Source organism: Hemibagrus wyckioides, linkage group LG06, assembly GCF_019097595.1.
Source record: "Hemibagrus wyckioides isolate EC202008001 linkage group LG06, SWU_Hwy_1.0, whole genome shotgun sequence".
In the NCBI taxonomy this organism is placed as follows: domain Eukaryota; kingdom Metazoa; phylum Chordata; class Actinopteri; order Siluriformes; family Bagridae; genus Hemibagrus; species Hemibagrus wyckioides.
The window spans coordinates 30,970,672-30,996,854 of NC_080715.1; the positions used below are offsets into that span (position 1 = coordinate 30,970,672).

Consider the following 26,183-nt stretch of genomic DNA (forward strand, 5'->3'; position numbering starts at 1 on the left):
GATACATAAACCTTTTTGGAAGAAAAAAAACACTGAAAAGATTTTAAATAAGTGAAAAAGACAGCATTAATGTTGTGAATGATGTGATCAACACCTCTCGAGGCAGGGGCGGACTTTGGGGATTTGGGCGCCCTAAGCGATTCCAGGTATGGGAATCTCGCGCATGTGCAGTACGATAGGAATGTTCCACTATTCATGAATCATGGGGGGGGGGCCACATTTGAAAGGATGTAATAATAACGTTAAAATCTTAATGGTTATAGACAGACCATACAATATATGATAGAACAGTAATAAGTACTATATGATTTATATAGGCTTCTTGGTATTGGGCAGGGCCCCCTAATTCCCCGGGGCCCTAAGCGTCTGCTTACCTAGCTTATTGGTTAAGTCCGCCCCGTCTTGAGGCATTTGGTCCTAGAGAACTCACTTCATCTTTTTTCCCCTCTCTGCTCTGTTACACCTGAATCATAAAATATTATGTGTAAACAAGGGTTAACTTGCACATTAGTTATTCATCAATCTTCAGTAACCACTTTATCCTAATAAGGGGCTGCTGTGGGACCAGGAACATTGAGGGGATATAGTATATCCCTGAATGGGATACTAGTCCATAGCAGGATACAACAGGATACAATACAACAGGACACCCCTATTCATACCCAGGGGCAATTTTGCAGAGTTGCCAGCATGTTTCTGTGTGTTGGAAGAAAAACAGAGACCCACATCAACATTGGGAGAACATGTGAAACTCCACACAGACAGTAACCCGAGTTCTAGATCGCACCGTGGACCCTGTGAGAAAAACAAGCCTGTGCTCTAGGCAGTACTACAATCATTACCTTATTTTAATTACATACATTGCATTTACTCTCCATATATCAGTTATTATAGTCACGGTTAACAAATCACACAGATATTGTATTCAATCAGATTCTGGTCCATGCTGAAAGGGCAGACTGTAAGGCTCAGTTAGTATTCAGGACATTCCCCACACCATTAACGTCACCAACAACCTGAACGGTTGAAACGAGATTCAGGTCCATTGACTCATAATGCAGATGTATAAATACTTATAATACATTTGGCATGTTGCAGCAGAAAGCAAGATCCATCAGCCTGGGCAACCTGTTTTGTTTTGTTTTTTTAATTTTCAGCTCTACAGTTTAGGTGATCATGTGCAATGTGAAGCCTCAATGTAGTCTTGTAGCTTAGCTTGTGTATTGTGAGATGTTTTTTGTGTGTTGTAAAGGGCGGTTATTTAAATGATCATAGCCGTCCTGTCATAGCCTTTCTCCTCTGACCTCGGATGTCTGATTCAAGGTGCTTCCTCAAGCAAATTGTCTCAGGTTACATATGTAACCCAGTTCCCTCAATGGAAACAAGATCCTGTATCATGGGCTTGATGCTATAGGAACACACTTCAAGGTGTGGTAAGCAACGTAACATCCGGTTCCATTCTCAGAGAACTGGCTTATGTAACCTGAGATGTTCCCTTTCGAGGGAGCTCGACACTGTGTCATGATTTGACGCTATGCCAATGCGTCACCACATGAGGGAAAAAATTCCTATCCCGCAAGTTGACACGGACGAATGCTGGGAGCAGAGGTACAGGGTAAGCCCCGTAGGACCTGAGATCCCAGGGTCTCATCCACGTCCATGTAGTAGAACCTGATGAATGTGTGGAGGGAACACAAAAATTCTGTGAGGGGATGCCCCTGGACAGGGCAGTGAAAGATTCTACACCCCTGGAGGAGTCAGCCATTCTGCATGCCAGGCAATGGCATCTATAATCCAGTCATCTATGTAATTAAGTACACGGATGCCCTGGAGTCGCAACAGAGTCAGGGCTGCATCCATGCACTTCATGAAGGTGCATGGGAACAGGGCTAAACCAAAAGGAAGAACCTGGTATTGGTAGACTTTGCCCCTGAAAGTGAACCTGACTGACTTTTTCTTTTCATTTGGCCACTCCAGACTGAGTTTGTTCACTGTGTGTGTTACTACCTCGAGCAGGTCCTCAAACGCAACTGACTGAGAAAGCTGCACGGCACCCGTGAATCGTCGGCTACTGTTGTTTTTGCTGGGTGTAAAAATCCCAGAGTTTCTGAAATGCTTATACCAGCCCATCTGGCATTAACAAAGTCACTGAAATCACATTTTCCACCATTCTGATGTTTTTACCGTGAACATTAACCAAGGCTCTTCTGTATCTGCATGATTTTATGATTGCCTGATTGGAGAATTGCATGAATAAGTAGGTGTTCCTATTAATGTGGCTGGTGAGTGCAAATTCACCCAATCTTAGTGAAAAAGTACCCAGAAAATATCTCTCATAGCTAATGCTATCGAAACAGTTCTTGGTAATGATTTTATTGTGTGTTCTTCATGAGGGGAATTTTATTTTAGTTTCTGTTTTCTGACTGGAATTTTTTGGTGTGCATCACCTAAATTTTTTTTTCCAACTCCGATATTATAGAAATGATAGCTATTGTGAAGTTCCCAAAATTCCAAAAAAAAAGTAAAGGACATATTTTACTATATATCCATCTGGCAAGTAAGTAGAAAATTACCATCTTCAAGGTAAATGTGAACACAGAGATAAAATCATGGTCATGGCGGAATTTAAAAGGCAACGTAGATGTTTGTTGATCACAATTTGTCATCACAAGAATAAAATTGAGAAATACAGAAGTTGCATTTCCTCATTTCTTTTCATCTACAGGAATTGGAAGACTTTAATCTCACTGGCTGAGTGACTAAACTTGCTCTGATTGGATGAGGAAGAAGTGAGGTTCATTCTGATTGGACAGTGCACTTTTGGTCCTGTAATGACCTTTTCATGTTAAATACACCAGCCTTTTATCTACAACCTAAAGTAGAACTAAACAGTAGCTTAGTTCTGCCTTTATCTCTAAAAAATACAGGATAGAGGTACACACAAAAGGTAGCCAAAAAATAGAGAGATCACCTTAGCCGACAAAACTTTGGTACATTCAGTGCAAAATATATTTTGAAACAAGACAGGCATCCATATAATACAACTATATACAAACATGGACATGAGTGTGAACAACATGCATGATCTGAGTATCACCAAATTGTTAGCAGCTGCTATAGACGTTCATGTACAATCTTTAACTTTGGTACATCAAAATCAAAATCAAAACAGGTGAACATGAGATTTTGTTGTTGTTGTTTTTTTTTTCATCTTTAACCCCATCCGTTGTTAACAGCAACTCCTCATGCAAAGAAAACTAATCAGGACCAGTGTCGGGTCACTACTTCCAGCATGCAATATCAAGCTATTGACACCTAAGGGTCAGACTCAGGTACTGCATTTGAAGACCCTGCATGCATTAGTTTAACCATAGATCAGTTTATACAGAGAAAAAGAGCACTGTTGCTGTGGGAATGTAGAAGATGTGGAGACAAATCATAAATATGTTTGTGTAGAGATGCTGTTGTGTGGATTTGGGGTTGGGGGATTGGGATACAATAGACACAACAACGTCCTATTTCTGCAAACCAGTCCATGAGGGAAAGCGCCTAGATTTCAGCATTGAGGTTGTTGACAGCATGTCCCCTGGACGACGGGGTTTACACAGGCCTCTGGATGATGTCATTTGCCGATATTTTAAAAAACGTATGCTGTTGTGTTTAAGTATTCTGAAAATTCTTGATAACAAATTGAAACTTCCAGATGCTGTAAAGCTCAGTGTTCAAAATGCTTGCCTTTTTAAAAGAACTTATTTCACTTATCCATCCATCCATCCATCCATACACTACACAGGGTCTCATGGAGCCTGGAGTCCTGGATTCCAGAGGACTCGGGGCTCAAGGCAAGGAGCACCAACTGATTCCAGGACACTATTACATAAACACACATTCACACACTACGGACAATTTAGAGATGCTGATCGAACTACAGTGCATGTCCAAACACAGAACAGGGCATCTGTGCCCCAACCCCAAATTTGATTGTTCTACAAATAATTACAAAATAGTGATGAATTATGAATCTTTGGCCAATAGGACAACAACCCATGTTAGTCCTTGTAAGACTTGCTAACTATCATCTCCTAGATATTCTCCAGAGTCATAGCCATGCAACTAAAACTCAATCATTATCTTCAGTTTTTTTTTTATAGAGCTTATTCTCTGCCATCTTCTCAATTTTCTCTGCTCCCAGTTGGTTTTAAAATTTAATATCCTAATGTAATAGATGCCTTACAAAGCAATATTCCTCCCTTACATCTTGGAGCAGGATGTGGAAAAGTGGCCTACGTTACATCCAACAGCGTGAGCTTTTTGGACCAACAATTCTGCCTCTGACATCATCTAAAGGCCCCATTATGCAATGCTGCTTTCCTCTCTGAACCACAAAACCACAGATGAACAAGTTACAACTGCAAGGCTGACATTAATTTGATGGTGGACGATGTTAAAAGTGGCTCAGGAGACACGGTGACATGCAGCTTCAGCATTAGGATATGAACAATATTGGAAAACATTAGCCCGTGTGAGTGTGTATTAAATACAGTATGGGATCTGTGCCACATTTAAATCCAATCAATACAATGTGACCATGTCAAATGCAAAAGGAAAAGCAAAACCTTTATAATGCTGTTTTCACAACACGTAATCTCTTGAACTATGAAACAATGAGCAAGGATTTACAATTTAACAAGAAAACCTGAACTTGCCACCTGACAACTAAATTAGTATTGATTAGTATTATTATTAAATGTTGTTTGATTACCTCGAGTTTGAGTGCCCTGACTTCAACTCTATCAAAAATACAGTGATGCAGCAGCATTTTAGTCCTTTAGCCTGTCCAGTACTCTCATCTCCTTACCAGTACACTCTGCTTAAACAGATTTCATGCTAAATGCCACCATCAACATCGACTCGTCATCCTAGAGATCGCAATCTCGCCCAATCTCTGCAGTAATGAACTGTGTCTCTGCATTCAGAGACTGGTCCAGCGTTTGCACCAACTTCTACGCTGGAGTTTATAGGAACTAAAACCTGATTTGTCATGTTATTCCTTATTTTGAAAAACACCACCGGAACTACTTCAGCGAGGTTAGACTGCCACTAAAGTCTCCTAGGAATAATATAAATGCAGCACCAACCAACACATTAGCACCAGAATTGCTAAGCATGTCATAAATATGTCAATATAAGGATGGAGCTTTCATTTAAGCACACTGTACAGCCAAACATATCTTAACACCTGAACATCACACCCATCTTTATTTCTTCCTTAAAGTCTGAAGCACACAATTGTACAGAATGTTCTCTGTAGAGGTTAAGGTTGAACCCCTGACTATGACTCAACCCCAGTGAACACCTTTGGGATGAATTGGAACACCGACTGAACCCCAGACCTCCTCGCTCTGATCTCACTAATGCTCTTGTAGCTGAATGATCACTAATCCCCACAGTCACACTCCAACATCTAGTGGAAACAAGAGTATACCAGTGAAATCTGGAATGAGATGTTCAACATGGATGTGATGGTCAGGGGTGCACAAACGTTTGGTCATATAATGTAGCGTGTTACATTTATCTGCTGTAGTGAAGGAGACATGCACCAGGAGCAAAAGTTAGCCTGTAGCATGTAGTTCGCTGTTTGTCAAGCAGACTTCGAATGTTCAGGGAAAACGTGTTTAGGTTCTGCTGTGGAACTATGTAACCTCAGCCACACCCTCAGAACCGTAAGAGAACTGACTGTGTTGTAATTCTGTTTCATTTTGGCATGCAGCTTCATTGTGTGGTAATGTAGTACTGATGGATTGCAACGTGATTGTGGTAAGTCTGTAATAACATGCAAGCAAGTGCTTGACATTTGATTTTGGCTCGTCTGAGGCAGAAGACAAGTCAAAAGCAATAAAGCCGAAGGGATTACTCTTCGAGGTGGGTGGCGTTCCGTTCTGACATGAATTCGTTCTGTGCAAGTAAATCTTTGCTCATTGTTTTCTGTTACACAGATCACGCTGTGCGAACGCAGCGGGTAATTACAGCTTCTCTCCTCATTTTATCATAGTCTAAGGTATTCATTAGAAGCAAAATCTGTCTAGAATAATTGTAATTAAAGATGGCACAGATTCCTCCCCACTAATCCACGACAGAAAGACACAACATCCACAATATAAGTGTGCTAAATTCCTCATCTGTCTTACACTTCGGATTCATCTTCTAATGAAGGCGTCGCTCTGTTTCCACGAGGAACAAGCTCTACAGTTACAGCAGCGCAGAGCGACTCGCTGTAACACAAATCATCCACCCGGTCAGTGTAATGTGAGAAATGTGCATACAGTGTCTCTTTATTTTGTACACTGTGGGTTCGCATTCTCTCCGGTGAAAGTGGGTGAAAATTCTGTGTAATGTTTACAGAGGATTTTAGTATAACTGTTATTTACGGTGTTAGTAGGCTTTGTTTGTTTGTGCGTAAGAAGAAATTTCTGTATTAACTAGAAATACTGGTGTTTATGTTCCTGCTCAATATCTAACGCATTCACCATATGTTTGTGTGTGTTTGAAGACCCAGAAGGAAAACGTCCAAGAAAGAGCCGCCATGCATTAGTCACATAATCCTGGTTTCATAGCAGAGGGGGAAAAAAGGGAGTCCAGGAAACAAGGCCATTATTAAGACTGGAGATGAGGATTGGGATACAGAATAAAAGGCAAAAAAGGTTTCAGATTTTGAAGAACACGATACATGATCAGTGAGGAGAGACCACACAAGAGCCTCACTCCAGACCGAAAGTGCTTGTTTCCTCCACTGCAGTGAGCACCTTCTCGTAAAGCATGGAGAAGGAGTGGTATGGAGGAAGATCCAAGCGGTTAAAGCAGGTGTGAGCCCTGTGGACAAACACACACACACACACAGACAAATGTGAACGTAAGATACTGGCTAAGTCAAATGTTATGCTACATTACATCATGTTATATTATTAGCACTTAACAAGAACTTGCTTTCAATGTCAGAATAAAAAAAATGACATGCAATCACTGCTTGTTTATTGGTCATTTTATAAGTACATTCAGAAATGCTGGCCAAATACCTGTCCAATTACAGCTAGGGATGCATTTTTTTTTAAGATGTAGTAAGAATATTTTTGGTCCTCATCAATTCTAGGGATGTAACGATACTCTCTGGTTATGATTCGATTCAATTCAACGATAAAAAGAACTAGATGTACTATTCCTGAATAAAATGTGAGTGGTGCTTGCTGTGGCAAAACTCGTCCTCAAGTTTATGGAGGAGATAACTGGATAAATATCACGCAGTTCCCCTCATTGTGCTGAGCGTTTTGATATGTCACATGTGTATGTTGCAATAATTTTTCAATTTCCCATAATTCCGGAATAAGCGTGCACGTGATGTCACATGAATTATGACTGAAAAGACCCCCCTTTTTAATTTCTGCATAATAAACAACACAATCTGCATTTCATTCTCTATACAACAAAATAAATTTTGCTATGAACATGTTTGATATGGTAAAAAAAAAAATTCATGCAGGTTCACCATGATGGTTTTAAGAATGGATTAATGCTTTGCTTAGATTATTAATAGTGGGATGTGTCCAGATGTCATTTTGTGTCATCTGTTCATCAGAATGACAGTGTTTACTAAACTTAGGTCACACACAGTAACGGATGTTGGTGTTTTTTCCAAATACAAGTAAATGAACTCAGTCTTGGACCAATACCCAATACTTATATGGGTTTTTTTTTACTGCAGGTCCCACTGCTATTTCAGTATAAAATAACAATCACACCATGCCTTATTTCAAACCTTCTCTTTATTACAGATGGGATTTTAGCAGGAACTGACCAGTGAAATGAGCTTAAAAAGTAATAACGCTAATCCCCAGACTGCTAGCCATACCTTGGAAGGGAAGTAACTTTGCCCCACTTCTCGACGCAGAAGTGGCGTGGCCCATTGCTCCCCCGGAGAGAGGCGAAGCCTTCATAAGGAACACTCGAAGTGCCTGTGACAAACTGCACAAAAGAAAAAAAGTCCAGGAAATTTCACGACCACAAGGTAACACTAGAGAAAATGGAAAACATATGTGGTCCAATTTAGCAGGTCTGGTGTACCTGAAGAAGTCTCAGTCTCTGCTCATTGTTGAAACGTTCCACCGCCGCCCAGAACCATCGGATCACGATGTGACCATCGTGATAACCTTCAGCAAAAGATCTGGTTATTTTTATTTATTTATTTATTTATTTTCAACTGTTTTATTCACTGTTTTATCAGGTAAATTCCATAATAATGCAAATACTTAATCATTATGTTCTACTTATGTCTACTCACACATTTATCACTCTGAATTAAAATAATTCCTACCTCCTCGATACTCTGTGTTGTTTCTCCAGTCAGCCAGGTCGATTTCTGCAGTTCCAGCAATGACAAGCTCCAGCTCACGGGCGTCAAACACGGAGACCAGCCTCACGTCCACAACCTGCACCATTGAGAGTTAGTCATAACATCTTAGTCATGAAATTTTACCTTTATTATCACTTTCTTACACTCCAGAGATGACTTGTATTACATTTTTTTCAAATAAAAAATGAAAGGTTATATTTTGCAGAATGTTACTCATTTGTTCTACCTCATAGAAGCCTCGCACCAGGCTCTCCGTCTGCTGAGCCACACCTCTCTCGATGCGCCACTTCACCATGCGCTCGATGTACTCCTTCTTATTTTTCTCACACACTGGGACACCGGCTCCTCCAGGCTTCAGCTCCCGCTCTGTAATCTGCAGTGGAGAAAAGTAAAACCCTTCCACATTACTCCTATTCTATATGGAGAGATCCTAGATAAAATGATAACACATGTTATTAAACACACTGGCAGAAATTGGATGCATGTTCGCTTAAGGGATATTTGCTCAGGCTTGATCTAATAAGATGAAACCAAAATGTATTCATTTGAATTTAAATTTTATTTGTCACATACACAATCATGCACAGTACGACACATAGTGATTTTTAGTCTGTCTGTGTATAATAGAAATGGAGATAAATCCATAAAGACATGGATGAGTGAGTTTGGTATGGAGGAACTTGACTGACCTGCACAGAGTCCTGACCTCAACCTCACAGAACACTTTTGTGATGAATTAGAGCAGAGACTGTGAGCCAGGCCAAAACTGGGACATCTGCCTTTACATGCACATGAATGTAATATGGAGTTGCCCCGCCCCAGCTATAACAGCTTTAACTCTTCTGGGAAGGTTTTCCACAAGGTTTAGGAGTGTGTTTATGGGAGTTTTTGACCATTCCTCTAGAAGCATATGTGTGAGGTCAGACACTGATGTTGGACGAGAAGGTCTGACTCGCAGTCTCCGCTCTAACTCATCCCAAAGCTATTCTATTGGGTTGAGGTCAGGACTCTGTACAGGCCAGTCAAGTTTCTCCACACCAAACTTTATGGGCCTTGCTTTGTACACTGGTGCGCAGTCATGTTGGAACAGGAAGGGGTCATCCCCAAACTGTTCCCACAAAGTTGGGAGCATGAAATTGTCCAAAATGTCTTGGTATGAAGCTGAAGCATTAAGAGTTCCTTTCACTGGAACTAAGAGGCCGAGCCCAAGCCCTGAAAAACAACACCTGAATTCAATGATTTGTAGGGGTGTCCCAAAACTTTTGGCAATATAGTGTATGTTGATATGAATGAAATGAGTATGAATGAAGGAAATTCATATATCCATGGAAAGAGATACTTTAATTGAACTTAAATATCAGTGATGATACAGTTGAGGCCTAACATTTACGTACAGTGAAATATGTTCACTGTCACCAGAATTTTTTCACACACTTCATGTTACCAAATATTTCTTTTTGTCACTAAGGGCATCAACTTTGTTCATCTCAGAGGTCATTTAAAAACAATTGAATAGAGACAGATTAATTACTAATTACTTAATTCACTATATCAGAATTTCATTGGGTCAAATGTTTCATCATCTGTCTCTTTAAATGGTCGGGGGGGGGGGGGGTGATTTTTAGCAGCTTCTGATTGGCTAATTGTCATAAGCATTAATTAGGTGTAGACAAGTGGCTGTGTTAGGAGCCAGACCTTTTCTGCCCTCGATACCATGGAAAATCCAAGCAACCCATCCAAGACCTCGGAAAAAAAAATTCATGAACTTCCTGTTTCAAATCCATGGAGCTGGATGCAAGTTAAGTTTTATTAAATAACAATTAACAACCAGAAGGCAGGAAAAAAGAACCAAGAGGTAACAAAACAACCCAAAATCAAGACAAGGATATTACAGGAAACATGTAGCAGGGATACAGACTTCTCAGTCTGTAGGGGAATAGCAGATAAGGAGGGCACAAACACGGGAAATGAGCCAGATAACAATAGGAGTTAAGAACGTTGAGTGAGCATGAACATCATCCCAACTGTGAAACCTGGTGGTGGTGGAATGATTGTATAGGAGTGTTCTGCTGGAAGAAGGACTAGAGGAAATGTATAGTAACCTGAAATGTGTGGAGTTTTGAAAGTCTAAAACATTTGGCATCAACTTTGTAAATAATTGTTTACAGGCACTGGCTACTATACACATCTTAAAATATTACTAAAAAGCCATCAAATCATAACTTTGATGATGTTTGCTTTATTTAAATCTTGACAGATTATCTTATATTAGCTAACCTAGTAGTGATGTGTGATATGTAAGAACCATGAGCACACAGCTGACCTGACCAAACACCTCCTCATTGACGGTGAAGGTGAGATCCAGCATGTTTTCAATGTCGTTATCCTTCATCCACTGCAGGCTCTGATGAAACTCCTCATCCAGAAACTCCAAGTCACTCAAATCACACGGACTACAAAAGTCAAAAAGGTCAGCATCATTTTTACATACGTTCTTTGGATAAAGATTCCTTATTTAATGATGGTGAAAAACAATATGTCTCTGACTGGTCAGAAAGTGTGATTAATTTTCTATAACAGCAGGAATCTAATATATGCAGTATGTTATTGTTTCTATAGTCACAGTTCACACACGGACTTGTATGCTAGATAATGTATGACTAATAATAACTAATAATTGAAACATTCTAATCACTGATATTATTTTTCAGCACTGATGGAAGGAGTCTCCAGTTTCAGCACTGTTTTTTGTTTGTTTTGTTTTGTTCAGCTTACTGTAACACTGTAGTTATATAGTAGATCCCATCAGCACCAACATACTGGTGAGATTTCACTGGAACTGGTTCAGGTTAATACTATATGACTTGATTACACTCAAGCTATTCAATCATTCGATCTTGTCATTAGTAACATGTTTAAAACAACTTTAGCATAACTAATGAAATCCCATTATTGATGAGAAGCGTAAATATTTTTATGCAACATTTTGTTCTTAAATCTGACTGAAAACGTATTCTTTTCCAGTAGAGTATTATGTGTGCTAAATAATTGCGTGTCCTCAAAACAGGACTTTTGACACTGGTACAGTGGAAACAGGGAGACGGGACAAAAAGACAGGACAAGTAAGAAAACTCTCTTTCTTGAGCAATTACCACGACAAAAAGCTTCATCTGTAAACATCTTCACGTACAAGTAAGAGATTTACTTTAGAACCGGAAAGAACACAAACCTCTAACTAAATCACATACGTACAATACAATACATCTCAGTAGACAGACTCACATGCGCAGCAGGCCTTTATAGAACGGCCGAGTGAAGAAGGCATCCAGGAGGTACTGGTGAATCAGAGCGAGGCCCAAAATTCTCCCACTGAACCGGAACCTGAGTAACAAGCACATCTTTGATTCACTTCATGCTACATGACATGACATTACATGTTCAATACGCAGCACTTCCTACTGACTTCAGTGACAAGCCGAGTGCTGTTGTGATTCCTGCCGACTCACCATTCATGGTGGTTGTCCACGAAGGCTGACATTGGGCTGATCTGCACAGTGTAAGTGTCGTTGGCCGAGTATTCAAAGAGTCCGTAATATGGGTTAAAGAGCTCACGGGACACCAGGAAGAAGAACTCTCTGGACGGTCCACTGTAGTCCAACCTGATTGACAAAGAAAGACTCCATAAGCTCTAAGAACTTTGCAAATCATCTGGATTCATCGTTGGCATTGGCTGGTGTGCTAGTATTCCAGTATACCGTTACAAAGACATGTGAAATAGTCTAATAAATAAATAAATAACTAATATATAAACCCAATTTAACCTTATGTGAGAGGTGAATGAATGTGATATAAAAAATTTCTGATTCTGAGGTGTACTCTGATCATCTGATCATCTATCTTAAGACAACAAGACGTTTACTAGTTTCCTGTACTATTGAATTTGAATGACATCACAGTCATTACAGTATATGCACATGGCTGTAAAATGAAACTATCCAGCCTAATCTGTGTTAACTGTATTAGATAACATGACGCTCTGCACAAAATCTGTGATGAGTCAGATGTCAATAATCTACACCTGAACCTGCAGAAAGAATCTAAACCAGGGAAATGTGAGACTCACCCCTCCTCTCCTACGAAGCTGACGTACAGTTTGCTTCTCTGCAGATCCTTACGTGAGTAGCACATGATCTGGTTAAAGGCATCTTCCAGTAGATGATCTCTGCGGATGATCAGTCTGGGAGTTGGACAGTAAAAGCAGCAGGATATTATAGAGTAATGAATGACAAATGTTTCCTTAAGAGAACCTATTCGATGCACTTTTCTGTACTTGATCATCAGAACTATTTAATACCTTACTTTTCCAATCATATTATACATATGTGATATATACAATATAAATGCATCTTGTTGTAATTTCCAAACCCTAAAAAAATATATTAGAAATATATATTAGGGTCTTAATAGAAGTGGTATCACATTTAAGTCTTAATGGTTTTGCTGGTTCCATATTTCTAGGATTCTAGGTGCAGGTAATATTCTTGTGTTATACTGGATACAGGGCTTGAGATTAAATGGCAGAAAAAGCAGCACAATAAACATTGTATATATATATATACACACCGATCAGGCATAACATTATGAGCAGTGACAGTTGAATTGAATAACACTGATGATCTCCTCATCATAGCACCTGTTAGTGGGTGGAATATATTAGGCAGCAAGTGAACATTTTGTCCTCAAAGTTGATGTTAGAAGCAGGAAAAATGGAAGGATTTGAGTGAGTTTGACGAAGGGCCAAATTGTGATGGCTAGACCACTGGATCAGAGCATCTCCAAAACTGCAGCTCTTGTGGGGTGTTCCCGGTCTGCAGTGGACAGTATCCGTCAAAAGTATCCTTTAAGTCCTGTAGATTTCTGCTGCTAACATTTTGGTGCCAGATACCATAGCACACCTTCAGGGATCTAGTGAAGTCCATGCCTGTGATGGCTGCAATATTGGCAGCAATATTAGGCAGGTGGTCATAGCCTGATCGGTATATATATATATATATATATATATATATATATATATATATATATATGAGATATCTTACTTACTTCACTTTTCCAGGGCCCTGCCCATAACCCTTTGTCTCCATTTTGCGATAAAAGTTTCGAAGTTTAGCCTCAAAGTCGCGTTTGTAAGGCGCAGGGGCACGAGCATTTGCACGAGGAGTTCCTTCATGTGAGTGTGCGAGAGAAAAAGATAAAGATACAGATGTGAGAAATTACAAATGTCATATCTTAAAAAAAAAAAAAAAACTGCACAATTTCAACTTTACTTAAACCTTAATTTCTGCAGCACTTTTGAAATGTAAGTCAGTGTGCTTTACAAACAATACTTGATGGTATACATTCACCGTCCACTTTATTAGGAATAGCTGTGATAAATATACATCTAATCGTTCGATAATTTGGCCAAACAATGCATGAAATCATGCAGATACGGATCAAGAGCTTAAGGTTATGGTCAAATCAAATGAAGAAAAAGAATGAAGAAAAAATCTGATATCTGTGACATTGGTCGTGGCTTGGATATTGGTTCCAGATGGGAGAACAGGAACTTAGCTGACAGGAGAGGAACCCGATGTGCTCTTCTGCTGTTCATCCACCTCAAGGTTTGATGTGTTGTGTGTTCTGAGATGCTTTTCTGCTCACTGTGTTGAATAGAGTGATTATTTGACTTACTACAGACTTTACAGCTCAGACCAGTCTGATCAGTTTCCTCTGATCTTATCAACAAGATGTTATCAATAGTCTCTGTCTGCTCACAGGATGCGTTTTGCTCTTTTTACACCATTCACACTATTCTGAGCAGGAGATCGGTTTCTGAAATACTCAAACCAGCTCTTCTGGTACTAACAACCATGCCACGGTTCTGATATTTGCTGTGAATATTAACTGAAGCCCTTGATTGGATGACTGCATAAAGGAGCAGGTGTGCAGGTGTTCCTAATAAAGTGGACGTTGAGTGAATATTAAACTCAAAATGTAAAACCTGAATTTTAAGGAAAAAAATTACAATGCAAGAAATAGAAAACTGTACACATTTTATTTTAATGAATGACAGTTAAATGATGAAGTAAAAGAACAGATTAAGCTTAAGATGTGTAACACCTACTCCTGACACTGACACCACAGAGAAACGAAAGAAAGACAATGAAGTAAAGGAAAGGGCATATGGAGTGAGAGCGGGTCATGTGACCTCTCACCAGGGGAGCTTTGTGGGGAGGCATGACAGTAACTGGGGTGCAGTAAGGCATGGGGCGGCACGTACGACATCACTTCCTCTTCGAAAAGACTGTAAGGAGAGACGGGCTATGTAACATACAAACAAGTCTGGCATATGCACTGTGGTGTGAAACAGGGTTCCCCAACCTTATTTGTACCATGGATCGGTTTGATATTTTTCCTTGGCCTGGGGGGGTGGGGGAAGGGGTGAATTGATGGGGGAGCTCTCTGGTGACATATGTTTTTGGGTCATTTTAGCGTGGGTTAGCTTGCTGACTTACCAATGTATGGAAAAAACAGCGACTGCATCAAATGCAGAAGTGAGGCGCGGGCGTTAGTGGAAATAAAATACATATAGATATAGCTATATATATTAAACTGTAAGTTTATTGTTTCTTTCCTGCCCCGAATCAAATTATCCATGGCCCAGTACCAGTCCGTGGGTCGGTGGTTGGGGACCCCTGGTGTACAACACACACGTACACACAGTTTTGAGTCTCTTCTTGGTTATGAAGAGACGCAAGCATGCACAACTGCAGCTCAACCTGAGGTTATTCTCACTCTCTATCTCTAACTCTCTCTCTCTCACACACACACACACAAACACAAACACACACACTGACCTGAGCAGCATCACCAGATCCGCGTCACTCGAGAGCCGAGCCAGTCCAGCTGCACCTTCATTCCGAATAAATTGAACTTTCTCTCTGCAAACACAAACGCAACCTTTTTGGCCGATCTGCACTGTTCTTTTTAATCAGTTCCTTACACAGATAGATATTTTACAGAAATAACAGAAATAATTCTTTTTGTTCCGTATCACTGCTGAAATGAAGTGTGAGTGATATAGGAACATACTTGAGGGAATGGTTTCTCACAAGCTCCGGCTGCCTCTCCTGTAGGATCTCTAAGATGTTTGGTTGTCGAAGGAACGCCACAATTTTCTCATTGTAAGCTGCCAAAAAACAAACGTGTGATTGTGGAAGTCAGAATAAGAAAAGTTATTTAAGACCTGACACTCACAGGACGGTGCTCAGAGACTAGTAATGTCTCAGTGTCAGTAGAAGATGATATATTACAGCACAATGAAATTCCTTTCATCGAATATCCCAGCTTGGAAAATTGGGGTCAGAGCACAGGGTCAGTTATGAGACACACCCCTGGATCACAGAGGGTTAAGGTACTTGGCTCAGGGACAGCTTGGCAGTGCTGGGGCTTGAACCCCACCTTAAACCTCTGATCTTCAACCCAGAGCCTTATCCTTCTAAGCTACCAACTGCCCAGTACACAAGCTTCTTTAAATCACATTCAGTGTTAACCATACCTATAGTGTTCTGTCCACATTGATCTCTCTATAATGTAAAATATAATAACTGGAAACTACTAGATTGTTTTAGAATGGACGGAAAGATCATTGTTTAGCAGCCACAAGACGTATGGCACTGGTTTAACTGAACTGAAACAATGTGATTATTGGTTGGGAATCTTTTTAATAACCACCTATATTTCCATTCCTAATAATAAACATAATGTGCAGTATTATATTATCTGAAGTAGCCTTTTGTAACAATGAATAGTTTGTCTTATAGCTTACATCAATTTGTGTATCACTTCCCTTTTGAATTATTTTTCCTCCATCTTCAGCATCTGCAGGAACTAGAGGGCTAGAGACCAGACCAGAATTAGCTGAGTCAAGACTGAGTCTTAAGGGCACTGAGGCCAAGAGTAGACATCAGAGTTTAAATGAAAGCGAGAATGAGTCAAGATTAAGGCTGAAATTCTTTTTAAAGCCAAACCTTTCTTTCACTAGTTGACTTTATTTGTGTATTGTTCCAATGATAAGACTTTTTTCTAGAACACATCTCTGGTGTAAGACCAAGACCTTATTTTGCCACAACTGGTACGTTAAAAAGTTAAGAACAAGAACAAACATCTGAGACAAATCTGATTCAATACAGAAAACTTCTCTGGACCAGACTGGTGTCTTAATCCAGCACTAGGTCACAGCACCAACATAACCCACACTGAATATAAACTCTCAAATGAGGTCTTAATAACAAGGGCATTCCAAATATTTCCCCAAGAAGAGTGTATGTAGGTCTAAGAGTGAGGTTCTGCGCTAACACTTACCCATAGGTACCAGGTCTTGGTAATGGTTCCGACCGGAGCCAGCAAAAGTGCTCGAGGGTCGAGGTTGCATGGGTGGGCTCGGGGAGCGAGAGTCATCCGCCATCTGAAGCACAACAAAGAACAAGTATGTACACTATTCATCTGAGAATGAGAAAGATGTAATAAAAAACCCTGACAGTAAAGGCAGAGGCAGTACCTGTACCTCGCCAGCACTGTGACTCCTCTGACGGCTCAGACGCTGTCGATGGGCCAAGAGGCCGCTGGAGCGTGAGCTCTGTAGAGGCAGCCGTGGGTCGATGAACGTGGTGGCACGGCAGTTGTGATCCACAAAGAAGAGCTAGTGCAGAAAAATCCATAGCAAACACTTTAGGTCTTTAGGTGATAAGCATTGTTAACAACATGCTACTAATATTTAGAACCCCACTCAGTAAGGAATAAAACATGACTGAGTGGTAGTTTTCTTATACCACAGCAAATTGCTAACAATAATGATTTTTCATTTAATAATGAATGGGAAATTCTCAGGACACAGTGAAGATGAGCACCTAGACAGCTTTGCTTTCCCACTCAGACCTAGACGGCCTCACTTTTATTGAAAGGGTAAAATGCCAGCTGATTTTTCACAGCATACTGTAAGTGTACAGTTAGGTCCATAACTATTCGGACCATAACATAACACAAATTTTGCCTCCACCACAATGGATTTGACATGAAGCAATCAAAATGTGATTAAAGTTAAGACTTTGAGCTTTAATTCAATCCCTCCATTTTTACATGATCACTTGTAACTGGACATTCTATCATAATTATAAATATAAGGATTATTTTTAACACTTGGATTGAAGGGAGTTTCTTTCCTTGAGATGCTTTGCCAGTCCTTTACTGCAGCCGGCCAGTGTTGTCCTTTGATTTTTGCAGGATTTGACCGAATCTAAGCAGAAAGTATATCCCTATACACTTCAGATGTCATCCTGCTATTTCTGTCATCATAAACTCCATCAATACATACCAGTGACCCAGCTTCACTAGCAGCTGTACACACCCATGCCTTCACCATGTCTTACAGATGCCGTGACATGCTTTGAATCATGATCCGTTCCTTTCCTTCTCCATACTCTACTCTTCCCTTCATCATACTACAAGTTCCTGTTGGTTTCATCCTGTCCAACAAATCTTGTTCCAGAACTGAGCAACATGTTCTCTAACAAAAGTCTATTTTGTTTTTTCTGTTCTTGAGTATGACCAGTGGTTTGCATTACCTCTGTATTTGCATTCATGAAAGCATCTCTTGATCATAGACTTGGACCAGGGCACCTACTTCCTTGAGAGTGTTACTGTCGTACTTAGATGTTGTGAATGGATTTTTCTTTACCAAGGAAAGAATTCTGATGAAGATCATCCGCTTTAGTTGTCCTCCTTGGTCTTCCAGGCCTTTTGGTGTTGCTGAGATTGCCAGAGTATTAAGAACACACCTGTCGATTTGTCCACTACTACACTTTATGTTAACTCTCAGATGGCTCTGTTTTGTTTGTTCAGCCTAAAGATGGTCTTCTTCTCAGGCATCTGCACCTCTTTGGCCTGCATACTGAGATGAACCATGAACAGTTGAACAGTTACCATATGCAAATTCAATACTTGGAATCAACTCCAGACCTTTTTTTTCTCCTCAATTTATCATGAAATAATGAAGAAATATGAAACTGTTCAGCAAGCAACTGTCCAATTACTTTTAAGCCTGTGAAAAGTCGGATGGACTATGATAAACAAATGGCTGCAATTCCTGCAAAACACATTTGTTAAAGCCCTTGAATCAAATATAAAAGTCTCGACTTTCTCAACGTTTCCCGGTTGCTTCATTTCAAATACATTGTTGTGGTGTACGAAGGTAAAATTACTGAATAAATAAACTACTTAATAAATAAATAAATAAATAATTGTTTCATTGTCTAAATGCATACAGGCTCGAATGTACTACAGCAGTAAATATCCACAAGGATCTTTAAAAGTCTAAAAATACTTTAATAAACATGCCAGCAAAAAAGTCCTTACAATTCCATATTTGTTTTCTATAATACAATATACTACAGTTATTATTCCTACCAATACATCCATTCTCTCTAAAGTTATAATTCTCTTATGTTATGCTGATGCACCCATATTTTCTGATACTTATCATATCAGTTTTGTTGAGCTTCAGCACGATTACACCACTTACTTCATGCTCACGATACTCATCGTTATTATACACAGCCAGTTTATTTCACACATTTTGCACTTAGTCCAGTGTGCAAAGCTCCTGATTTATATGTATAAAGTCTTCTTATACACAGATCAGCTATAAGATTCTGATCAGTGAGAGGTGAAGTGAATAAGACCGATGATCTCATCATGGCACCTGTTAGTGGGTGGAATATATTAGACAGCAAGTGAACATTTTGTCCTAAGCAGGAAAAATGGACATGCAAAGTCTGATTTGAGTGAGTTTGACGAACGGCCAAATTGTGATGGTTGGACCACTGGATTGGATCATCTCCAAAACTGCAGCTCTTGTGGGGTGTTCCCGGTCTGCAGTGGTCAGTATCCATCAAAAGTGGTCCAAGAAAGGAACAGTGGTGAACTGGCGACGGGGTCATGGGCGGCCAAGGCTCATTGATGGACATGGGGAGCGAAGGCTGGCCCATGTGGTCCAGTCCAGCAGAGGAGCTACTGTTGCTCAAATTGCTGAAGAAGTGGTTCTGATAGAAAGGTGTCAGAATACACAGTGCAGGACAGGTCAGGGCTGTTTTGGCAGCAACAGAGGGGCCAACACAATATTAGGCACGTGGTCATAATGTTATGTCTGATCGGTGTATGTATAATGTCTTCTTCTTACAATGTCTTTTATATTTATAACGTCATCTTATGGATGTCTTGTCATACGAATTGAGTCACCATTTGTTTAACACTCGTTTACAGAAATGTAATTTCTGAGTGTTTAGGCAGCCTCTGAACTGTTTGGATTCATGACTTAAAACTGGATTAGATAAAACCTAATCCCACACATTGCTGAAGTAAAATATTGGAAGTGGCACATGAGCGAAGACACTTTGCCACATGCTTGCATTTGTTTTTGTTCTAGTCCTGCCTCTGCCTCGGTCCTGTCATTGTTTTCTTATCTGCATTTAGTTCTGATTATTTCTGTCAACATCACTGTCTCCACATTTGTCCTTGTTTTTAATCCATTGCTTGTTTTCCTCCTTTATGATTAAGTTTTTCCGTCTGTGTTTTGACCCTCGCTAGGGATTATAATTCCAGCAAGCATACACCAGGTTTAAGCACTCTTACAAACACAGCACTATAAATTCTGCTACTTTTAATAATTTTCCCAAACAAGTAAATGTCACACGTTAAAACACCAAATACCTTAGTCTGTCAGGAGAATTATGATATCTAACTGACTCCATTTCTGATTAACACTGAATCAATTTTCACACGGTCGTCTCAGAATGCAGCTGCAGAGAGATAACCATATGGTCACATGTGAGAGGTCTCCCCATGCCGTCACATGCGTGTTGACTTGAATGGTAATGAGGCTGTGCGTGTGCACTGAGAGATCTGAAAGATTGCGAATGTGGATTTGATAAATAATACGCCAGCGGCATCTATGTAACAGATTGATCGAACATAGAATAGGTGACTACAGTCGTGTAGCAATCCAACGACATGGACACAGGGGAGGACAGGATTAGATCAGAAGTCAGAAATTCAACATCACCATGCATCACTAATAAATAAGACTTGTCACATGGTATAATAAACACATACACACCTTCCCAGTATGGTCGTGTTTCATCTCCCAGCCACGTGGCAGCTCAAGCTGCTTGTTGGCAAACAAGTTGAGGAAGGTGACCAGGTCTCGGTTGTGCTGGTAGCGTTCAAAGTGCTGCACATCCCGCCGAACTCTACTGATCATGTGCTTCAGACACGTGTTGCTTGTAAACATGCGATAGGCACTCTGAAAAACAATGCAAAAGTTACAGGTTCTGAGCTATTAATAGACCTGCTAGAGACTTTTTAATGAATCTGAAAGATCAATACCGAGTATCTGGCAGTGTGTGTAATATACTGAGACAGGTTTAGAAATAAGCTACAATATGTTTGATAAGTTATATCCTGCTCACATGCTGTCACTTACAATCATGATGCAAAGGCAGTAATCAAATGTTCAAATTCTTACTCCAGTCATGAATATAATTATTCAGTAAATCCTGAGAAATTCAATTCTCAAATGGTGTAGAATACTCTTTAAATGGTTAAACTATAGTATATTAATTATTCAAAGATTAAAAACTTGTGCATTTATTCATCTTCAGGAAAATGCTTTATTATAGTCCAGAAATCTGGACATTGACCCTGGAAACCAGAAAACCCCTGATGAAGCCCGGGGAGACACAGGGAAAACATGTGCAGAACGCCCCACCACACACACACACACACACACACACACACACACACACACACACACACACACACTGAAACCTGAGCACAGACTAGAACAGGGACCCAGGACCTTCTAGGCACACCACCATTCCAACACTTACATATTTGGGACATACACCGATCAAGCATAACATTATGAGCACTGACAGGTGAAGTGAATAAGACTGATGATCTCCTCAAGGGTAAGGATTTGAGCGAGTTTGACAAGGGCCAAATTGAGATGGCTAGACCACTGGATCAGAGCATCTCCAAAACTGTAGCTCCCGGTCTTCAGTGGTCAGCATCTGTCACAAGTGGTCCAAGGAAGGAACAGTGGTGAACCGGCGACAGGGTCAGGGGCGGCCAAGGCTCATTGATACACGTGGGAAGTGAAGGCTGTCCCGTGTGATCAGATCCAACAGACGAGCTACTGTTGCTTAAATTGCTGAAGAAGTTAATGCTGGTTCTGATAGAAAGGTGTCAGAATACACAGTGAATGATGGGTCAGGGCTGTTTTGGCAGAAAAAGGGGGACCAACACAATATTAGTCAGGTGGTCATAATGTTATGCCTGATTAGTGTATTTCATCTATTCACCATGAGTAATAATAAAAAATCATACTTTTTAAACTGTGCTTCCTTCCATTTCTCTCTACATTCATTCAAAATGACAGTCCATCTGACAAATATGTAAACGAGACCTAACAGAATAACAAAAAAAGAAGTGAAACGTCTCTGCCAGTGCCATCTGCATTCCTCTTAGCCCGCTGATTTGTTCTGTAAACCGCATTACTTTATCGACACTTTGCATTTTATTAGAACAATGTGTTCCCAGAGTCTGAGCATGTTATCCAAAGTGTGTGTGTGTGTTGCACTCACAGGGTTGGAATGCAGCACAGTAAAGAAGTCAGGACTGGAAAGAAACTTGGCTCCAGGAGACTGAAGCAGCAGGGAAAGACGGGAGTGAGAGTTGGTTTGAGCCAAAGAGCCGTCTCTACGGTAGTCTGGCAAGAACACATACACGCAGAGCAATTAGATTCTGGTGTTGGCAGGACGTCTTGGGCTCCATCCACAATGCCAGGTCTTAAAAAGTCCAGTGATGTATCTTTGGAACTTCAGAAAAAAACTGAGTAGAACATCATTTAAACACTGCATTTTCCATCTAACCTCCTGAATGTTCCTCTGCACTTCACTCATCACACCAATACTCCTGACACCAGACTGGTGTAACATCATCCATAACTCACCAGAGATGGAGTGAGAAAGCATTTCCGTATCATCAACAGGAGGAAAGTCTACACTTTGTTCCTCTGAGCTCCTCTCGCTGGTCATTGTTCTGCGGATGCTCTGGTACCTGATGGAAGTCAAGACGCAACCCCATGTTTAGAAATTGATATTCAGAAAGTTTAAAATAGTTCAGCATCATGAAACTCTGCTGAAACATCACTTTCAATAACTCAATAATAAAATAAATCAATACAGCACAGTGATTTTATCCCGGATAAAAGTCTTCTTAGGCGTGAAACAAAGTAGCAACAAAAAAACAAATAAATAAATAAATCATTTTATTTAATGTTCATACTAACAATTCTTCTGCCACACAATGCTGTCTGTTAACATGACGCTATGGTTGCAACAGAACAGGACACACACACACATATATATATATATATATATATATATATCAGTTTTATTTATCAGCCAAGATCTTATAAACAAAACTATCTCTTTAATACGTGATATTTAATTTTAAACCAGGCCCAGATTTTTTTCCGTTTCACTTTTCTGGAGCTCCTGTTTATTTACTCATTAGTTCATTGACATCTCACACACTACAAATCTGTGCAAAAAAGAAAAAAAACTCTTCCCTTATCTTTAGCAGAGAAATGTGTTTGGTGGTGATGATGGAGTTGACCTGCGATTGAGCTGCTCCATCTGCTGGATGGAGCTGGAGCGGGTTAAGCCCTGAGGAGCAGGAGGGCCTGTGGGTCTCTGCCACGTGGTGGTCCGGTTCACATGATCCACGAAGAAGATACGGCCGTGACTGTCGATCCGAGCCTCCCAGTCTGTAGGATGTGGGTAGATGGTGTTTAAAGGATGGTTTAAAAGCTGCTCAGCGATTATCCTCGTGATGAACTGGTCTCATTAAGTATTCAGACTGGTGTGTGTGTCTGCACTAGTACATGAATCATGCAAATGAATAATGCAAACTCTTCAACTTTACAGACAAAATGAGCTTTGCATATACACACAAAGATGTACAGATGTATGCAGCTGTAGTGTAACAGATACACGCACATGCAGACAAACATAAACACATACACACACTCACTGGGTGGAAGTGGCTCGTCCACACGCTGGTACCGGTGGATGTCTTGTCTTACAGAGGGAAGCGAATGAACCTGCTGATGCCCGTTTAGCTGGGCGGGACCTGTACAACAGTCACACTCATACACTCAATATCATCATAAAAAAAACTTCAAAAATGGACAAAATATTACAAAGTTGTACATAATATAAAATATTTAGAGCTCCAGAAACAGGAGCTTAAGCCTAAAAACCCTAACCCAATCTTCTGCTTTTCAACCAAAACACGAGTGTATCTCACATAGCATTTTTGTGGTGAAAGATTTGTGCCTTTTTTTATTCCAAAAAACACTCAAATGCAAAATAAAACGTTTCCACTGATCACTAATCACTAATCTACCTGCCCTCCAGTCTTTCTTTCATATCTCTATGATTTTTATATCCTTGAATCTTTACTATTGGCTGAAAACAGAAGCACTAAAACATAAAAAATGTCTATGGCTGTGGAATAGTGTGCTAAAGTCAGACTAGCTTCAATTAAAAACCAGCTCATTTTGAGCAAACTAACGATTTTACCTGGATCTGTGTTTGTGTCTGTAGCAAATGTCTCAGAGTCTACGGAACCACCATCGCCTGAATGCATTAGCTCCTCCTCCTCATCCTCCTCTTGCGACACACCTGCTGTTGCCTCCAGACTCCACCTTCTGGACATGGTGTCCTCCTCCACCTCATCTTCATCCTCATGGGCCAGTAACTCCGGAGGTGGTGTGTGCAGTTCAAACTCATCGGTCGGAGGAGGTTCGCCTCCAGCATCAATGACCTCGTAGCTTGTGGGCGGGTCATCTGAAAGATCTCCTCCCCCAGGATCTATAGCCGTCTCCGCCCCTTGCTCTGCTTCCTTGTACGTGCAATCATAGAAACAGTTAAAGACTATCAGTTCTTCCACTGTATACCAGCAACAGGTAGTCAATAAGAAAGGTTACAAATAAAAGTGCACATGTATGGAAGGGTACAAAATGGTCTAAAAGCCTGAGTCCACCAGAAAGAACAAGACGTTATTCATTTCTATGTGTTGATCTCAGATATCTACCTTGATATAAGTAAGAAAATTAAATCACCTGAGCTGTAGACATAGGCATGGGGCCACAGTCAGATGCCATGGAGGAGATATCCACCTCTGTGGCTAACTCCTCACTGGGCCCCAGTGCTTCTTCTTCTTCTTGATCTCCTTCATCCTGTCTCTCCATCAGACTTGCTGTCTCTACTTGTGGAGCGACAGAACTGGGTGGAACCTCTGGCTCCAGAACCACCTCAGTCCCTAAACTCAAAGTCTCCACCTCTGACTCTAGCCCAATTTCTTCCAGTGGCTCCCTCAGTTCCTCGGGTTCTTCTGGGGGTTTGTGGAGCATTACCGGACATCTGGTGAGACCGTTCAGGGCAGATGGTAGGGGATCGATACCAGCCGACCTCTCCTCATCCTCGTCAGAGTCAATGTGGAGCATGTCACTGAGGCGGGTGTGGGTGGGGAAGCTGGAGCTCAGTTTTGGAGATGCTGCACCCATCGGACGCTCACCCGGTCCTTTGGGAGCCTCGATGGCATCGAGCTGCTCACTAAAGGTTCGCTGAAGTATGCTGAGGGACGGTAGAGCTTCTTCATCCAGAGCACCGGAGCTAATCTCAGCATCGGGTGATAGAGCGCCACCTTCTTCACCATTTCGACGGAAACTCTGGGAGCGGGCGGGGTACAGAATGCCAGAAGGGAGAGGAAGAGGATGAGGCAAATCTTCATCATCTGAAGGAGTACCTGGGGGTCCATTAAGGGCTGCCGGTCCAAAGATTGACTCAGGGGTGACATCTAGGGTGAATATATATGGTTATACCTAGTCATTTAAAAGTTTATCTAACTTCCGCAGTCACGCTATCCATTACCATGCAAGCAGGTATTTTTGATACGATGTGATCTTAACGATAAAAGTGGCACCAGAAACACACAGCAGAATCTAATACGTTATGCACTTCACTGAAATCAGACCTCCGTGTTTGTGTGTGTGTATATGCGTACACGTGTCATCTCACCATCCTGGTTAGTCGAGGTGACATCCACTTTAAACTGGAGCTGACCGCTTACATTATCAGTAGGCAAGCGCCGGCAGAGGGAGAAGCTCAGGGATTGATTCCTGTGAGAAATCCAGACGCAGATTCAAGCTATTTTTATGACTCTCTCTCTCCTGCTTAAGCATGCTGTATCATGTTGTGGATAAAAATGAGAAGAATTAACAGGGGAACAGCTGCACTGACCCTGATGCATGTCTTTCCAGCAGCCTCTGAACGGGAATGTTTAGCTGACCCAGGAAGCGTTTAATGATTGGCCGACTTTTAGCGAACTTGTCCTTAACCTCAATTACTAGGACGTCAGTTATCAGGGCCACAAATGTGTGTCTCTGCGTGGAACACAGGAGAAAACAAAGACTTTGTTGACTTTTCTGTATTTTGTATGTGGCATCTGTGAATTTTCCGCTAACAAAAAAAAACACTACCTTTTTTTCATTAGGAATTTTAAAAATGAGTTGATAATTTATTAAGGAATAAATTCTTAAGATTAAGAAGTGTTG

General features: G+C 40.7%; 1 protein-coding gene and 1 long non-coding RNA gene across 3 annotated transcripts in view; one reads left to right on the forward strand and one right to left on the reverse strand.

The window, feature by feature from the left end:
* The first annotated feature begins 6,721 nt into the window (after positions 1–6,721).
* On the forward strand, positions 6,722–11,915 carry LOC131354829 (uncharacterized). The gene is made up of 4 exons (XR_009204785.1): positions 6,722–6,861; positions 7,827–8,059; positions 8,395–10,874; positions 11,116–11,915. It is a non-coding gene; the product is annotated as an uncharacterized LOC131354829 (long non-coding RNA).
* The window catches only part of hecw2a (HECT, C2 and WW domain containing E3 ubiquitin protein ligase 2a), a 38,387-nt gene continuing 18,936 nt past the window's right edge, over positions 6,733–26,183 (reverse strand). The window contains exons 7-30 of one of the 2 annotated variants that reach the window (XM_058392881.1): positions 25,870–26,012; positions 25,648–25,748; positions 24,690–25,426; positions 24,148–24,469; positions 23,597–23,695; positions 23,180–23,330; positions 22,512–22,618; positions 22,144–22,268; positions 20,616–20,801; positions 17,010–17,144; positions 16,808–16,910; positions 15,536–15,632; positions 15,301–15,384; positions 14,659–14,747; positions 13,505–13,625; positions 12,528–12,641; positions 11,911–12,063; positions 11,687–11,785; positions 10,728–10,857; positions 8,631–8,777; positions 8,366–8,480; positions 8,116–8,201; positions 7,904–8,016; positions 6,733–6,870 (exon numbers count right to left, since the gene is read on the reverse strand). In XM_058392881.1, the coding sequence (XP_058248864.1) occupies positions 6,759–6,870; positions 7,904–8,016; positions 8,116–8,201; positions 8,366–8,480; positions 8,631–8,777; positions 10,728–10,857; positions 11,687–11,785; positions 11,911–12,063; positions 12,528–12,641; positions 13,505–13,625; positions 14,659–14,747; positions 15,301–15,384; positions 15,536–15,632; positions 16,808–16,910; positions 17,010–17,144; positions 20,616–20,801; positions 22,144–22,268; positions 22,512–22,618; positions 23,180–23,330; positions 23,597–23,695; positions 24,148–24,469; positions 24,690–25,426; positions 25,648–25,748; positions 25,870–26,012 (3,669 nt within the window). In that variant the 3' untranslated portion in view covers positions 6,733–6,758. Of the gene's footprint in view, positions 6,871–7,903; positions 8,017–8,115; positions 8,202–8,365; positions 8,481–8,630; positions 8,778–10,727; positions 10,858–11,686; positions 11,786–11,910; positions 12,064–12,527; positions 12,642–13,504; positions 13,626–14,658; positions 14,748–15,300; positions 15,385–15,535; positions 15,633–16,807; positions 16,911–17,003; positions 17,145–20,615; positions 20,802–22,143; positions 22,269–22,511; positions 22,619–23,179; positions 23,331–23,596; positions 23,696–24,147; positions 24,470–24,689; positions 25,427–25,647; positions 25,749–25,869; positions 26,013–26,183 lie in introns of both variants that reach the window. The other variant, XM_058392879.1, reaches the window with a different exon arrangement.